The following is an 18,230-nucleotide window of genomic DNA, read 5'->3' as shown; positions in this document are numbered from 1 at the left end:
TAAGCTTTCACAAGGTCACTCTGGCCACCTGTGGGAACAATGGAGGCACGGGCTCAGGAGTGGAAGCAGGGAGCCCAGGTGCCTGGCTAGTGGAATAGTCCAGGAGCAAGAGGCTTGGGTCCGGTGATGGGAGTGGAGACCAACGAACGTGAGGAAAAGCAATGAATGAAGACTGGGCACACTGCATCACTGAATCAATACTTCTCGGATGAATAAATTATAACTTGACTGGAATTCTACCTGATTTGATTGGCTTCCCTCAATTCAATCATCCTGAAAGTGAAACAGATTATACATACAGCCACTGGTTCTAGAGCAGAGATGGGCAACAAACAACATCTTCGAATGCTACGACAGCCAACTGTCATACAAAATGTGCATTCAGACAAGCTCAGGGCAGCACCTCCATCCTTATTAAAGACAAATGGCTCCCCCCAACAATAAGCTGCTGGGTGCACCCTGTGTTCCTCTGCCTCTCCCCTCCCCCCACAATCCGAGCCCATTCTAACTTTGTGGTTTCAGAGTTAAGAGCCCGAAACCTCCCCAGAACAAGCTGTAACTTCCAAGGAGCAATGTGCTCTGGCATCATGCTTCAGTAAACCCAGAAGGCACGTGGAGATAAGAGTATTAAAGGTACCTATTAATGAAGCCGGAAGTCCTTAATCGAGAAGAGATGTCCCAAAGGGAGACACAAACTAGAGCCCGCATCCCGGCAGGGGCTGAGCTCCGTAACTGCTGACACGCTTGCAGAGAAGGCCTTTGCTTCCCAGCTTCCTCAAAGAGCAGCAGAGAGGAGGAGCAGGGAGGAGCGGAGGTTTCTCTCCATCCCTCCGGAAGTTTGTCGTGCATGCCAGACAGCAGAAGTCAAGCCTTCAGCAGAACTCAGGTTCTTGTTTAAAAGGAGTGCTGTCCCCTGCAGCAGACCACAGTGTTGGGACTGGCACCAAGAAGGGACCATGCTTTCCACGGCTTAGGGGAAACTCCCCCCTGGCAGTGACGGTTCTGCCCTCCAGAAGAACTTGTGGAGGAAAAGGGAGAGGCTAAGGGGCTGATGGCAGGCAGGAATGTCATGACATAGTTCTGACAGCCTGTGACCTGGACCTAAGTATGTGTGCGTTAGAGAGACCGGCAGGCAACGAGGTGAATTTAATCACCTCCCACTACCATTTAGGTTCATCAATTAGCCATGCGTGTGCAGAACAGGTACCCCTCCCTGCCCCCACACCCAGGGTAGTCCTTCCCGCATGGTGGCCCAGTGGGAGGGCTGTACGGAGCCATCAGGAGAAGGTGAACATCTGCAAAGCATCTCCTAGGGGCTCAGCACCGTGTTAGCATCTCTGCTGACGTAAGGCCTCTATATAACCCCACTAGAAATGTTCTTAGGTGGGAAGGACTGACCATCTCCATACCGGGAGGGAGTAAATGAGGCCCAGAGTCACGTAACTGGTGCACAACAGAGCTGAAATCTGAAGGAATCGATCCCAAGTCCCACATGCTTTCCACACCTACCAAGCACTGCCCTCAGGATAGAACCAGGGTTCTATCCAACCACTCAGCTTGCCCCAAACTCTTACCTAGCTTAAGAAAGGTGCTCAGTCACAGAGGTTCTCACGTGGAAACTTTAAGGGAAGGAAAGATCTCCACAGCACCCCAGCTCTGCTATGTGTATTCACCAACAGCAATGGGATGGGGTCTCTCACCTCTGTAGAGTAAGATCGTCCTTTGAAAAGCTCCAGGCACAGCTTCTTCCCGCCCGGCGCTGGGCACGGAGACCTGCCATGCCAACGTCTGCTTCCCATGGCTCTGCACCTGGGCCAGGAAGGGAACTTGGCCGGCTTGCCACACTCATGGGCTGCAGCAGATTGGTGTAGGTGGGTGTGGCGTGGGGTGAGGTGGGAAGGCAAGGGGAGGAGTCCCTTTGCCGTGCCCTCCTCACCTGGCAGCTGGTGAGGTGGCAGTGGTTAGCCCAGGAGGGATGCCCCATCCTCCTCTGGTGTCCTTGGTGTGAGTGATGTCAACCCCTGCAGGCCTCGTCTACAACCAGGCCTGGCACAGTTACTGGCAGTGAGTGGTTAAGAGTATGGATTTTTCAAGCTGGACTGATCTGGGTTCAGTAGCGTGGCTCCCCTTCTCATTAACTATGTGACTCAGGGAAGTTACTATCTGCGGGGATTTCGTTTCCTTATATATAAAATGGGGATAATAACAGCACTTACAGTATAGGGCTAATGTGTAGATGAAATGAGATGATGCGTGTAAAGAATAATGCTTGCCACCTAGCAAGTGCTCAGTGCCTGTTACTAGCAGAAAACATGCATACTTTTTAAACACACGTCGCTGAGGTGAAAGGTCTTCCTTGGAAGCAGCAGAATATCCAACCCGCATAGTCCTCCCTTTTGCAAACCGAAAACGAAAGGAACAGCTTAAGAACCCACTTGGGGGCGGACTCTGCATGGACTGCCTCAGAAGCACAACATTCTCATCCCTTTAGAGGCAATAAAAGATCTGGCCATTGCCTCAGCACCTCCTATCCAGGCAGGTGCTTCCAATAGGCATGACCTCGAATCTAGTCAACCATCCCGCTGGGGCAGAATTATTCCTATAGAGGAATCTGAGGCTCAGAGATGTCAGGTAACTTGACCAGAGTCACACAGCTAGTGCGTGGTTGGGATTCACACAACAACAAGAGCACCATTTTGTAGTCCTTACACTGCGTCAGGTGTTGTTCTGAGACCTTTACATATATTAATCCATTTACTCCTCAGCACACTCTAGGTAGGGAGGTGCTGTGACTATCCCTACTTCACAGATGAGAAAACTGAGGCCCAGACAGATTAAGCAAAGTCATGCAGTGAACAGCTGGGAACCAAGGCAGGCTGGCTCCAGAGGCTTTCTTTAACCCTAAGTACCTCTCAAAAAAAAACCCCAAAAACAAACAAACAAACAAAAAAAAACCCAAACCAAACCCTTGTTCTGCTCACTGCACTATCCTGCCTCTCAGAAATGAAACCTCATGGGAGTGGAAGACACGTTCCTAATAAGAGACAACTGTGCTGGAATAAAAAAGGAGCTGGGCTGGAAGTCAGGAGGCTCTGGGCTGTGACCTTAAGCAAATCACTTTCCCTCTCTGGATTTCAGTTGGCCCAAGGATAAAAGGGTTGGTTTGGACTGGAACTTTGCACTGAAAATGTACAGCTCTAACAGTATATGGTTCTCTGAAATGGGCCTTCCCCCTTCCTGAGGAAGACCATGAAGTCCATGGAAATGTGGGCTGAGGTTGCTGACAGGCCCTTCCAAGAGCAGCCAAAGCACGTCTAATGGAAGGAGCCAGCATGTGGCCAGGGGCATGAAGGCCGGCCCACAAGTGAGCATCTGAGGCTGGGAGGTCCTGGGCAATTTACCAGGCCCTTGGTTTTTCCCCTTTGGCAAAGACAGGGAAATAACTTGCTTTAGTGGGTTGCTTTGAGGTCGTAAAAATGGTCATAAAGCATTTTCCCAGATTCAAAGTCCGGGTTTGCAAAATGCTCTTGAACTCAGCCATGAGAAGAGTAATCAGAGAAGAAGTCGGGACTTTGCAGGATTCCCAGAAAGCAGTCTGAGAATGTAAAGAATCTTCATTACTTCTCCATGCTTCTTACAGCGAAGAGTCTGGTCCAGAAAGAGGGGAAAAAGCCCCAACACTAATTTAAAGCAACTCAGAAGATATTCAAAAGAGTACCGTGCTGTTTAGTATACTTATATACTATCCTGTTCTCCAAAGACTTCATGTCTCCCACCGGACAGTAAATTCTCAGAGGATATGAAATGGGTCTGTCTCTAATCAAGACCTGCCGAGCTCCTGATTCATTTCCAAGGTGAGATATGAGTATACCTCCCTGTACACCAACCCGCCTAATCCTCCTCTCCTTTCCTTGAGTGCCTTGATTCAAGTCAAGTCAATAAACATGCACTGAACACATACTAACATACTATGGGCCAGGCAGTACCCCATTTGTACATTCTGGCTACAATAATGTCTGAAAATAGCATCAGCGTCTTAGACTTCGAGCTAGGTATGAGGTTGGGGGATCAAACCTCCCCTATAAAGGTTTGAAAAGGTCAAAGAAGGATCCTGGGGTTTCAACTACTTGTTTAAGGTCTGTCTGTCTTAATCATTATGCATTCGTATAATACTTATCACATACATTCTTACTACATAAGAACCAGTGATTCGCTCATTCAACCGTTACTTCTTTGGCAACCACTCCTTATCAGGCACTTGCTGACAGTCCTGAGAGGTTCAAAGAAGAAAACTGGCATATTACTTCTTTTATTGAAAGTCTAATTCCAAAGATGTGCTGTTACCAATTTTATTTTATTTTTTAATGTTTATTTATTTTTGAGAGAGAGAGACAGAACACAAGCAGGGGAAGGGCAGAGAGAAAGGGAGACACAGAATCCAAAGCACGCTCCAGGTTCTGTGCTGTCTGCACAGAGCCTGGTGCAGGGCTCAAACTCGTGAACCTTGAGATCGTGACATGAGCTGAAGTCGGATGCTTAGCCAACTGAGCCACCCAGGTGCCCCAAGCTGCTACCAATTTTAAACTAGATTAATGGCATCTCTCCTTAACTCATTTATTTAGTCAACATATATTGGGCACCTATCCTGCACCTTGACGTTTAAAAGCTGTCAAGCATGGTTCTTGCCATCTCGGAGGCTAACAACCTGATTAAGGTGACAGCTGATTACTGTGTTATAAAGGCAAAAACAAGGGCCTGAGATTTTGAAGAGGATGCCTACATGATGGACAGACCAGGGAAGGCCTCTGTTGAAGGATCTCCCCTGGGTTGAGTTCTAGCAGATGGGAAAGAGCCAGTCCTGTGAAAAGTGGGAAGGGCACACGGGTCAAGGGAATAGCACAGGTGCGCTCCCCGAGGTGGGAAAGACTTGGTGAGTTCAAGGCAAGATGCTGCAGCTGGAGGCTGGTGAGCAACCAAAGTGGATGCAGGAGAGAGAGGAGAGGAGGCAGAGCAGATGGTGCAGGGTCTTCCAAGCCACAGCAAGGAATTGGGGTTTTATTCTTTGTGGGAGGCGAAGCACACGAAACGCACTTGACGCGGGAGAGTGAAATGGTGCTACTTCTATTTTGACCCTCCCCTGGTGCTGTACGGCGAAGGGACTGACAGCAGACAACAGTGAAACTATGAAGACTGGTTAGGAGACCACCGAAGTTCTCCGAGTGAAGGACGATGGTGTCCTAAGAGAAAACCAGACGCGGTCAGGTTTTAGACCTGCTGGGGAGGTACAAACCGAAGTACTACGTGTTGGAGTGAAGGTCTGCGGGAAAAGGAGGAAATCAAGGATTCTAGTGAGGAACTGAGCTCTGGCTTGAGCAGCTGGTAAATGGCAGGACGCTTTGCTGCAGTGGTTCTCGACCAGCGGTGATTCTGCTCCCTAAGGGGACATCTGGGAATTCATGGAGACACTTTGGATTATCGCCACTTGGCGTTGCTACGGACTATTCTATAACGGGTAGGAGCCAGAGATGCTGCTAAACATCCCACGATGCCAAGATAGCCCCCAACAACAAATAATTAGTGGGCTCCAAACGCCCACAGCCCCAAGGCGGAGAAAGCCTGGCTTCCAGAAGTGCAAAGAGTGAGGTGAGGAGACGGTCTGAGGGGTTACTTAGTACCACATCTGGGACATATTAAATCTGAAATATTCATGTTAAATTGTCCTTGGAACCACACTGCTCAGAATGGAGAAAGTAAAAAAGCAAGATTGATATCCTGGTTCCCTTGAGGAGAAGAGAACGAGTCCTCTCTCTCTCTGAGCCAGGAGAACCCAGTGGTCTTACTCATAATCCTCTCACCTGCTAACTTGTGAAAGAGAGTTCATAAAATCAAGGCAACAGGAGTCTTTACACTTGCCATTCACCCTATCTGCAACCCTTCCTTTCTCACGCTCCGAATTCTGCTCCGTGTACAAGCCCAGCACTAAGTCCTAGATTTGTGAGGCTTCCCTAAAGACACCCATCCTGGCTGTGTCTGAATTCAGACAAGTCTGACTTCAGCACCTGCTGTGTGCCAGCCCCTCTCTAGGTATGCCATCACGTTATCACATACATATCTCTTCAAGATTTCTGACATCCTTGGCAGGAAAAGATTCCACCAATCTTCCAGATACAGAAACTGAAGCCCAGACAAGTTAAGTAATGATTTGGACCAAGTTCTTTTGGCTTCCGAGATCAATGCACTATGCGGGCTGCCTCCCTCTGATCTCCCCCAGCGCTTCACCTACACCCTTTGGACGACGACTAGGTCCTGCCTCAGACCACAGCTCTCCGGAACACGGTTTACCCGTGCATGCGAGTAGCTGGCACACAGTACTTGCTCAATAACCTGTAGATGCGTGTTCCCCCTGTGTTAGTCTGGCCTCACCAGCTCGTCTGTCAAGAGCTTGATGGCAGGGAGCATGTTGAGGAAATTCTCCCCTCTTCCCTCTTTCCCAAGATCCCACTTGGATTCCCTGAAGAAGGAAGTGCCACCATTATTTCTGGCCTCCCTCTCCACACCCACAGGAGATGCGGTGTCTAATCTGACCTGGCAGAAATCAGTACTCTTACAGGGCCCTGACTTACTGGAGGCGGGGGATAGGGAGGTGGGATGGGGTGGGGGTGGGGTTCAAAGGCAGGAATCAGGCTCCCAGCAGTCTTCCTTTACTTCTGGGATGCAGACACTCCTGGGCCCTCTTTTCCTCTCTGTTTTGTATCCACCCGGGAGTCTAGGTGGCAGGTTACATTCGCTGGACCCTGTGACCCATTCGGGGGAGCGAAGGCAGGAAGCCTCCCTTTGCACTCAGGCCTGAGTTGTGTTCTTTAGAATTCATCAGCAGTCCCGGAGTCGGGGAGTTACAAGGTGATTACCAAAAAGGTGCTCTGCCAGGTGAATAAAGCCCACTTGTCTTTGTCCCCAGGAGGGAGAGGAGGTGAGGGCACAGTCTTGATTTATGTTGCATTCTCATCCCCCCACCTAGCTTGCACCACAGTGTAGACAAGCATTCAGTAAAACCTGGAAAGTGATATAAATAACCTCAAGCATGGTCCTGCCAAACCAACCCATCATGTCTCGTTCTCCCGTCCTTCCAACCTGCTCCTCCTCCCGACCCTCTGACTTCTCTCAGTGACAGTGTTGCAGTCCAAATTTCCCAGGCTGAAAGCCTCAGGAGTCTCTCAATCCTCCTTCCCGTTTGCACACCGGTAATGATCAGGTCAGCCAGCTCTGTCAATTCTGCCTCCACAACAGCATCCCTACCAAAAGAATGCCTTTGCCATGTCAACACCTTAGGCTTGGCTAGCCCTATCTACAGAAGCCCCCCAAAGCGTAAACCCTGGGAGGAAAGCTATGGCCTCTCCATCACCTTTGTACTCCCCATAAATGAACACAGCACTGGGACACACCAAATGTCCACAAGCTGGAGCAGCTGTAAAACCACCTTTCCCACAGTCAGTCTTAAGCCATGAAATTCAAAGAGGGACAGGTGGCATGGGCTGCAGCTTTTCTTCTTCCAAACGGGACATCAACGATCAGAATCGGTCAGACCCCCACGTTCCACTGCTGCCAGAGCACAGCCATACCTCACAGAGGGCACAAGGTGAGTGAACTCTACCCTCGGTCAACAACTACTAGCTTGGGACACACAGTAAAAGCTCGAGAGAGCTGGGCCTCACGACAGCTTGAATTCCGATATAAAGGGCCTGGTTATTTGCTCCGGAACTCCATCCAGAACCCCAATCTCAGATGACAGTAGGTAAAGATCTTCTCTTGTGTTCCGTGTATGGGAGCATCTGTGTGCATGCATGCATGAAGGAGAGGGGAGGGAAGGATTGGGGAGATAGGGAGATGAGCAGCCCCTCCTCCTTGGAAGGTACAAGGTGGATCCCCACATCTCTTGTATTCCCCAGGCCCCGTCTTACCTGGGGAGCCACCCAGGAGCCACCACACTGGGAAACTCCTAGACTAACTGCCATGACTTAGACAACCCAAGCAGCTACAAACCTGGAAACACTCAACCAACACTGGATCTGGAGTGGATCTCTACTGCAAGGGAGCCAGACTACACCCTGGACCAAGACCCAGGAATCTTGGCTAGCCACTGCTCGGATTCACTCAAGTTATTTCATTAACCTTACGATAAACAACCCTGCATTTTAGGTGATTCGACTTTGCATTATGTTGAAAATCAGAATGGTGATGTCAGAGTCGCCCCATTAACTGAACACATAGTGTGTGCCAGGTGCTGTGTTGGGTCCGGGGAATACAAAGATGACAGAGATTCAACTGCTGTCCCCCAACCCCTGCCCCACCACTCTCCCAACTCCCAACCAAGGCTTATGCTTTAATAGGTGTCTGCAGAGAGTCAAGGTAAGCTGAAAGCAAAGGGGTGGCATGGCGGATGGGATCCTTTACCCACAATAGCTACTGTGAAGACGTAATGAATAGGGTTTGACTCCCAAAACATCTTGGAACCGCACCATACATGGCCTTGAAACGCGAACGGTCTCCTTGAAGAAGTCTATTTCAGTCATACGTCAATCTTCATATTGTTATACTATAGGAAACCTCCAGGAGTTAAGTGAAAGGATAATGCACCAAATTCCTAGCATTGTCTGATTATACACATGCTCTCTTTCTCGTTTTAACCAACTTACTCTCCAAGAATATCCACGAATAGAACTTTTCTCCTCCTTACCTGGTATAAGGTAGGAAGGTACCCATCCTTTACTGAGTGATAAGCTTCTAGGAAAAAAGGGGGAGTGGAAAGTATATAGCATGTATTCAGGAAATACAGTGGAAAACAAACCCCGTGGTCCCCAAATTGGCCAGGGTCAGAAATCGATTTATTCAAATAGGGGTCCCCTTAAACCACAATATGGCTCAGTCTGCAAAAGTACCTAACCAGAGAGGCAGAGAGACAACTTCTGAGGACTGAAAACTCCCGTGTCTACAGCTCCCCACTCCTCCCCATACAGCAGCCAGACATTACTCTGCAGAGAGAACATTTACTACCATACTTAGTGCTTTAAAAAAAAAAAAAAAGCCAACCGACGCAATAAACTCAGTTCATTTAATTTCAAAACATGAACTCACAGCTATCTCAGGAAATATCACCTTACTCTTTAGATTAAATGTTAGCCCAAGTCTAGAAGGGATTCAATAGTGAGAAAGTAGTGTACTTTAGTTGGCTTCTCCAGGCTCAAGTTTCACCAAAACAAGTTTCATACAAAGATTAGCCAAGTACTGGGTAATGGGATATGGCAGGCTTACATCATCTGTGGCCCATTTCCAAAGCAGCATAACTTTTCCAGGTGGAATTCTAAGTGCTCCCTTCTTGCTCTGTATAATCTTTGTTATACCAATTTGCAAGGTGGGTAATGGCAGATGCATTAAAACCAGTTACAGGCCAGGAGACCTTAGGCAGATCATTTCATCTCTCTGGGTCCCTGCTTCCACCATTGTGAAGTGGATTGTTGGGGGGCACTGGTCATAGGCCCCTTCCTGAACTCACTTTCCAAAATTGTCAGTCTTGACTCAACTGTCTAACTCTTCCTCTGGCTGCCCCGGCATGAAGTCCCCCATCTGAGCTTTGAGTCCAACATTCAAGCACTGTGGGTCTTAATTTCTGTGAGTATGGATGGAAGCAATTATTGGCAGACCGAGTCAGCTCACCTCCCAAGTGTACCGCTAAGCTACACTTCTAACCCTAACACTAATGAATCCACTTTGCATCTCGCTAATCCCTACCCTACAGTGAGAGATCCAAAAAAGAACAATGCTTGCCCTTGGTGATGATGATGATGATGATGATAATGAATTTTTATTGAGTGCTTATGAAGTGTTGGGTTCTACACTGAAGGTTTTACTTGCATTATCCCATTTAATTCTCACAAAATCCCTATTACATACACATCATAGATGAGGGAACTAAAACATCAAGAGATTAAATGATTCACCCAAGATCTCGCAGCTAGAAGGCAGCAGAATCCAAGATGTGAATCTGGGTCTGTCTTATCTTTTAGCCAATCTCCATACAGTAAAACCTTGGTTTACGAGCACAATTCGTTCTGGAAACATGCTTGTAATCCAAAGCACTTGTATATCAAAGCGAATTTCCCCTTAAGAAATCACGGAAACTCAGACGATTCGTTCCACAACGCAAAAATATTCACATAAAAATTATTATAATACCGTAATATAATACAAAACAATAAAGAAAATACAAAACATAAAGGAAAATAAACATTAACCTGCACTTACCTTTGAAAGCCGTCATGGCTGGTGTGAGGGAGACGAGAGAGAGGAGGGTTACCGTGTAGGACGTCTTTTGCTATCACTAACGGAATCGCTGCTACCTCTTGGCTCAATGGAATCGTTTTCTTCTCACGCAACTTTAACAAGGAACCTATCTGATAACACTTGCTTTTGCCTCCTTTTGAGGATTTCACGGAAACGTGACATTGCATTGACAATCACCCATAATCCCACAGTAAGACAGAGAGACTGAGACAGAGAGAAGAACCATTGGCTCAGTTGTGATCATGTGACATTTGGCATCATATGCTACTTGTATTGCCAGACATTGCGTGTTTATTAACAAGTTAATTTTTTTTTAACATTTATTTATTTTTGAGACAGAGAGAGACAGAGCACGAACGGGGGAGGGGCAGAGAGAGGGAGACACAATCGGAAACAGGCTCCAGGCTCTGAGCCATCAGCACAGAGCCCGACGCGGGGCTCAAACTCACGGACCGCGAGATCATGACCTGAGCCGAAGTCGGCCGCTTAACCGACTGAGCCACCCAGGCGCCCCAACAAGTTAATTTTTAAGTTAAAATTTATTAGAAATGTTTGCTCAGCTTGTGGAACACTTGCAGAACAAGTTACAATCCAAGGTTTTACCACACTCAGACTAAGCAAGTTTAAGTATAAAAGCATCTCACTTTGCCCAGGACAGGCCTGGTTTATACCCACATCCTACTGCAATTATTGATAGCACCCCTTTCGCTCTCAGACGTGCTCTAGCTTGGATAATAAATTATACACATAGTCACGATGCCTCCCTGAGGAGCGATAATAATGATTGTTACGCAGTCACGTCACATTTGCAGTGAAGCCCTTCTTAACCACCCTATGTTAAACGGTGACCTCTCCTGGACTCCCTATCCTTCTTATCCTGCTGTATTTTTCTCCATACCACCCATCACCATGAAAAAGGAATATGCATTTTATTTATTGCCTGATCCCTTCACTAAAATACAGATGTCTCCTACTTTTCGGAAGTTCACATTATGCCACTGTACTTTTATGAAACACCTACATCAGTACCTGTTTTCGCTCACCAAAAAAATATTCGGAGGGGATTTTCACTTTTACGAAAAAGAGCAAAAAGCAAAAATTGCATTCTGCATTTGTTTTGCAGGGAGCCCTGACCGAGGCAGCGCCTATCCCGAGCAGCGAGTGGCACCACCAAGCTCCTTCCCAGGGAACTACACTCAGCATCTCAAGCTGCCATGGGCTTTGAGCTGTGTCTGTGAGCATCTGTGCTTTATCTTGACTTATTTTGTGTATCTGTTAGCGAGACGTGTCCTAAGGTATCAGAACAACCTAAGAGAGGATGTCTTTGGGGTCGGAGAACACTCAAAAAAATTTCCATATAAATGAATGGCAACTGCTTCTTCACTTTACATGATTTCATCTTAAGAAAGGTTTTATAGGAACACTCTACTTTCAGCGGAAGCAGGGAGCCTGTATAAATTCCACATGGCAAAAATTTCCTTTTGGTTAGGAGTGTATCCCCCAGTATGTAGTAACTGTTTCATAATTACATAAATACCTGTTGAATGAATGAATGAATGAATGTACCGACGTCATCATAACAAAAGTGAACGTTTATTGAGCATTTACTATGCACTGGGTGTCGCTCAAAAGACATATATTTTATCAAACAACCCCAACAAGCCCAAGTTTGGAATAGTTACCACCATCATGGAGAAACTGAGGCTCAGAAAGACGAGGCAGTACCTGCTCCAGGGCACGCTGCACTTGGTAGTTGAGCTGGGAGGGTACTGAGGCTGGCATTTTATACTCCTAACCTCTACTCTGGTAATGCACACCAGCAGCTCAGGATTTGGGGCAGTATGGGATCGAAGACAGGCTAGCATTACTGCCTCTCAGAGATCCCAGGAGGCGGTATGGTCAGGCAGGGCTTCACAGAAGAAAGGGGACTTGATTTGAGCTTTGGAAGACAGGATAGTACATGGAGACAGAAGAAGCGTTTAGCCCCAGGAAGTAGTAGTGAACACGGAAAATCACAGGGCTGGCCATGCTGCTGGGATTGAACAAATTCTTGCAGAAGTTGCCCCGCAGAGTAAGATTTAAAACAGTACTGTCACCCAGAGAGCCTTGCACACCGTGGAGGAATCGGACTTCATTCACTAGTGAGCAGGACTCCTCACAAAAGGTTTCGGACCAGAAACAACTTAGTCTGCAATTTCAATTCCGGAAGCCTCATAATAACGTCAGAGAAGTTGACAGGAGCTACAGGTGAGGACCAAGGCTCACCTCTGGACCCTCTGCCGCCAAGGCATATACTGCAATTGGTAAAATCACTGTTTAAAGCACCTGTTTTCCTATAGATCTGTTTGTGCGTAGGGTCCCTTCATGGTCCCTGTGAACGGGCAGCCCTTCTCTCACTATGCCAAAGAGAACGTATAATGCAGGCGTTTACTCTTCTCCCACACCACAGCATCATGACCACATGTGGTTAGTATCTCTGGTGGCAAGGACAGTCCTCTCCTACTTCCCAGTCTTCCTAAATATCTCCATCACACTTTCTTGTTTCTCTGTTTAAACCTCTGTCAACTCATTTTAACCCCTCGTCTTGTTTCACGGCCTCTCAGCCTCCCTGGCTGCATCTCCTATGACATCACGTCTGCAACATCTGAGTCAAGAAGAATAATCCTTGGGAATAGCCCACGTGTCACCAGCCTTAGGCAGTCTGGTCCACACATCCTGGACAACCCTGGAGACAGAAAGAAAAGCTTAGCCACACACGCCTTCTGGGTGGTTGGCAAAGTATGATGGAAGCCAGAAACGAAACCAAAAAAAGAAAAAAAACCTTTTTTTTTTTTTGCTGAGTCCACTCAAAAACAATTGCATAAGTAACACAAGAATGCTGCATCACCAAAGGGACCGATTATAAATCTCTATGTCTCTATTAACATAAAAATGAAGGAAAATGTGTTACCTCAAAATGTCATCCAAAGGAAGTCACTTACTACTTTCAGGGTTTTTCTTTCTTCTCTTCCCAATATTTTATTCTTAATTTTCCCAATAATTAACCTGAGTCAAACCTTCCTTCCATGCTTTGGTTTCAGTTCCAAAAAGTGTATCAAGGTTATGATGGCTCATTACCCGCAGCAGAAATGCAGATGGAAACATTCCTGTATATTTCAACCTGGTTTCTCCAGGAAAGGATGGAATTTCTTCCCTTGAGATTTTTGGAATTAACAGAAAATGGACATGATTTCAATACCCTGGGAGATGGTAAAATCTAGGCCAGTCACAATTAGTGGAAAGCAGGAGAAAGTTCTAGAAGTCCCCAATAGTGGAAATGACTGATATTTTCCAGCAGAAGAGGGGAGTACCTCCAGATGAGCAGTAAACGAGCTTTATTCAGAAAAAACAAAAAACAAAAACTAGAAGTTGTTAAGAGGGCAATCAGTTTATGTGCAGGAAGGGGAGGAAGAGCTGAAGGATCGTAGTATTTTCAACACGGAACCTGGGAGCTCAGGAACTGCAGGGGCCATAGCATCCCTGCCTTTGGGAGGGAGCAGTAGAACTGCAGAAAGGCAGCTGGGGCCCTTTAACCCACTGACCTCTTTTAATCTGCTTGTTAGCCTGGCTTCGGACAGGCCCAGGGGGTCTCTGACCAACCTCTGGGGGGAAAGGTCAAAGGTCAGAGGCACATTCCCCAGTCATCATTACTCTCAATTATTCTTCATTCTGAGCCACTTTCTCCTTCATTTTGAGGAAGGGCCCCATTAAGTGTTTTCCAGGACACTGAAGGGCAATGACCCAACCCAGGCCTGCTCACTATGTTCCCCTTCCTCTCCACTTCAATCAGAGCATCTCCCTGAGCAAAGCAGGTATCCAGGGGGTAGCAACTCACAGAAGCACCTAGCCCTGTGTATCACAGGCATACTCATATGTCCTATACTGAGCACAGCCGAGGGCCCTGCCGCTCTCCAGAACATGCCCAAGCTATTACGGTTAGAGCGGTTTCAAGCACAGCCTTTGCCATCAGACAAAGCAGAGGTTCTACAAGTTTCCAGTCCTGGAATCTTAGGGAAGTCCCTTATTTCTCTGAGCCTTAACTTCCTCACCTGAATAATGGGGATAATAATAGTTTCCACTTCACAGGTTTATGGAGAGGTTGAAATGAGTAAAGCTTAAAGGCTCAGTATACGTTAGCTATTAATATGAGTATTTTAGCAGTAATATTTTTTGTCTTTTTTGATAAGCATAATGTATTGTCATTGACAAAATCTGGACTATAAAGAAAAGCATGGACCAAAAAAAAAAAAAAAAAAAATCTCCCTCCAGAGCTCAGCACTGTTAACACAGGAACGTTTCTGTTGTGTCTTTTCTCCACACATGGAGACATACACACACTACTGGACCATTTTCTAATCCTAAGAGCAACCATCCACTGCCTACCAACCACACTTCTAATTCTCACAGTAAGTCTGTGAGACGCTGTGGGACCCATTTACAGAGGAGGACACCAAGGCTGGAAGAGGCCGTGCCGATGCCCCCAGGTCACACAAGCCAGCACTTCCTGAACAGAGCTGTGACTGCAAGTCTCTCCGGCTGGAACACTTAGCTCTTAGATCTAAGCTGCTCCAGAAAGGGTCTCATTCTTCTCCTTGCCCTGCCTAAGCTGGAAGAATCTAAAAGAAGGGACCAAGGGGTGACACGAATGTCAGAACCACCCATGTCATGCTCAGGGGGGTGTGCCCGGAGCTTACCCTTCCCAGTAGGTGTTTCAGGCCTGAGCAGTCAGCCCCTCTCACTTCCACCAAAAGCCCTGGTGACCCTGTCAGGTAGGATTTGGACAGAAGCAGGATTTGCCGGCTCCTGGCTTCTACCCTAGGTGGGCAGGTGCATTTCTGACATTCCCCCGCAGGGATAACACATTAAAATTCAAGTTTTGCCTCTAATTACTCTTGGCCTTATTTTGATCCAATTAGCCTTAAAATAGAACATAAAGTAAAACCTTTGGTTCCATTTATCAGTCAGAACAGCAAATTTTCAACCTGCAGGTTAACTGACTTCATGTTTACTGAACTGCATGGGTGATAAAAGTTCAGACACTCACCTCTGGCCCCAGGGCACATTTGGGGATGGTTATTCACACACAATTGACTTCCAAGATGTTCCCAGAGAGCTCCTTCCTACTGAGGGCTACTCATGATTCAAAGGTAAGAAAGGTTTATTTTCCCCAAGCTCATTAGAAGACCAAACCATTCACCATGGAGAGAAAATAACAACAACAACAGCTGTTCCCATGTATAGACACCCATGTTTCAGACTCTGCTGGATAAAGAGGAAAACTGATTCCAAGATTAGTAAGTGACCAGGCTGGAATTCAAACCAAGAATCATCTGAGAGCAAAGCCCTTCACAATGAACACAGCCTCCACCACCACTGGGCTCTGCATACAGTGAGCACACAAATAACAAATAACTAGTAGATCAACCTGCCAGTAAATGATAAAACAAAAAGCAAGCTAATGATGTGTGAACAAATGACGTAGCCATGGTTTCCAGGATTCTGCAGAAAAGCTGAGGCCCATGCTTGAGTATAGCCGAGGCTATGGGAATGTGGGGACGCAGTCTGGGGGCAGTGGGGTGCACAAGGGCAGTAGCTGCTACCCTCCCAGTGCTTCCAGTTTCTTGGAGCTCCTCCAGTCCCTCCTCCACCCGGTAGGGGAGTACAATGGTGGACCACAACTATCGTTGGGTGGTCCTCACACAGTTAATTGGAAAAGTGAGACTCAGGTCTAAAGACTCAGACAGACCCAATAAAGGCTGACCTTTGACCAACACTGGGGAAAGCTCCCTCCACAGGATAAAAAGGCAGCTATGGTGAAGCAGTGAGGACATCCCAGCCCTCACCACAGCCACCTGCCACCAACCTGTCCCCTGGGATGCTCCACGTTTTCCCTGCATGCCAAGTAATTCTGTTGCTTCTCTCTTCCTTGGAAGCCTCTAGGTCTGGCAGCCTGACACTATCTAGTCCACACCAGGACCCAACTTTCCCGTGCTATATCCTGGAGTGGCATCTCAGGTGGAGCTTGGAGAGAAAATGTGTGAAACTCTGGGCTCTCCCACGACAGTCTGGTTGGAGAAAGATTCCAGGAAAGGATTAGGGAACTGGAGTCCTGACACAGTGCAGCAAAGGTGCATAACGTCTGCTAATGTTACAGCACATTAAAAGAAGTTGTAAAATTGTAGCTTAAAGTTAGACAGGCCAACCATAACACAAGAAGTATGAAAAGCAAGGTGCCATTTTTCCAACAAATAAGTTCATTATATGAAGAACCAATGTAGGTTGTTTCAGCATCTTGTTATCCAATGTGGCAGCTGTGACTTTTTTGGTAGCATCTTTAAAGAGCTCAATCAGCATGAATTCCAGTTTATTAATGACACCTATTCTTTAGGTATAGGTTCTTACTATGTGCCAGGAAATTTTCAAATATGGTTTCTTACCCTCACACCAGCAATACAAGGTGAGAACTTGCCCCATTTTACTCAGGAGGAAGCTGACATCCAAAGGGGCAGCCAACTTGGCCACAGCACTGGCTGACTTCAGTGGGGAATGAGGGTCTCCTCAAACCCATCTGATAAAAAATAAATCACAAAAGGAAAAACCCAGAGAAGAGCCTTCTGATTACAGTTTCTCCTTGGGCTGGAGAAACAAGTCAGGCTCCCTAGGGCAGAGAGGAAAAGGCTGCTCTCCTCAGCCCTCCCAGGAGTGATGAGCAGTTATTTTTGAAAAAGGAGGGAAAAAGTACCTGCAGCCTAGATGGTTCTTGCATACTAGAAAGAAAACTAAGCCATTGTGAGAGGCGGGAGAACAGGACTGGATGCTATTCAAGCTGGGCTCACTCCCCACCCGCCCCCCGCCCAAAACAAGCCAAACCGCAATACAGATCAACACCCGCGTGCAACCCGAAGTATCATAACACAATGGGGGCGGGGAGCGGGGGCGGATGCAGACCATGCCCACCCGGCACAGCAGTGAGGAAGCAGACCCACTCGCAGGACACAATCCCGCGCGTGTGCAACCCCAGGAATTTGTGCGTGGAAGGGACCGGGGGAAATTGCAGTCCATTCCACCCCTTTCAGCCGCGCGCGCACGCACACACACACACACACACACACACCCCGACTTTCCTGGCTTAAAAAAAAAAAAAAAAAAGCCTGAAATCTATCTTCAAAATAATACGGGAAACACCAAGTACGAAATGCGTTTCAGGGGCTTTCCATCGCGGGAGACGATTCCCAGCGGGGATGGGAAGCGGGGTGGGGGATAAAAAGTGGAACGGCGCCCCCGGGAGTGAGGTCTGCGGTCCACCTTACCAGCTTCATGGTGGTGTTATTCTGTTCCCAGCGCCACAGCATCACGCTCATCTTACTTCAGGGCGAAGAGGGAAGTGGGGGGAGGAAGCGGGAGAAAAAGGGGGAGGGGGCCGAAGCACCTGCCCGCGCGCCCGGCAGGTCGGGCCGGCCCGGCCCGTCGTGGTCTCCGCCCCGGCCCCTCCGGGCATCCCCGCCGCCCGCGGCCTCCTCGCCCCCACCCCGGCGGCCGCTGCTGAGCGCGCGGGGACCTTGCCCGGAGCCCGGCGCCCGCGCTGCCCAGCTCGCGTGCCTCCCCCGCTCTCTCCCTGCCGGCCTCCCCGCCTCCGCCAAATCAAACAACTCCCCCTGCGTCCGAGCGCCCGCGCCTCGCAGCGCGGAGGCCGCTGGGGCCGCTACGGGGTGGGGGCGGGAGTCGGGGCCGCCGGGCTCCCCGCCCCCTCGCCGGTCCGCGGGCCCTCCGCGTGGCCCCCGGCTTTCTCCGGTGGGCCGGTTCGCCCCCGCGGTGCGTGGGGGGGGGGGGGGGAGACGGGGGAAGGGGCAAGA

At 48.2% G+C, this 18,230-nt stretch overlaps 1 protein-coding gene across 2 annotated transcripts in view; it reads right to left on the bottom strand.

Moving 5' to 3' along the window:
• The window catches only part of NAV2 (neuron navigator 2), a 324,615-nt gene extending 306,874 nt beyond the window's left edge, over positions 1 to 17,741 (bottom strand). For both annotated transcript variants that reach the window (XM_042957640.1, XM_042957639.1), the window contains exon 1: positions 17,688 to 17,741. In XM_042957640.1, coding sequence (XP_042813574.1) covers positions 17,688 to 17,738 — 51 coding nt within the window. In that variant the 5' untranslated portion in view covers positions 17,739 to 17,741. The remainder of the gene's footprint in view (positions 1 to 17,687) is intronic.
• Positions 17,742 to 18,230: the final 489 nt, after the last annotated feature.

This window comes from Panthera tigris, chromosome D1, assembly GCF_018350195.1.
Source record: "Panthera tigris isolate Pti1 chromosome D1, P.tigris_Pti1_mat1.1, whole genome shotgun sequence".
In the NCBI taxonomy this organism is placed as follows: domain Eukaryota; kingdom Metazoa; phylum Chordata; class Mammalia; order Carnivora; family Felidae; genus Panthera; species Panthera tigris.
This window is presented reverse-complemented; position numbering and strand designations above follow the sequence as displayed.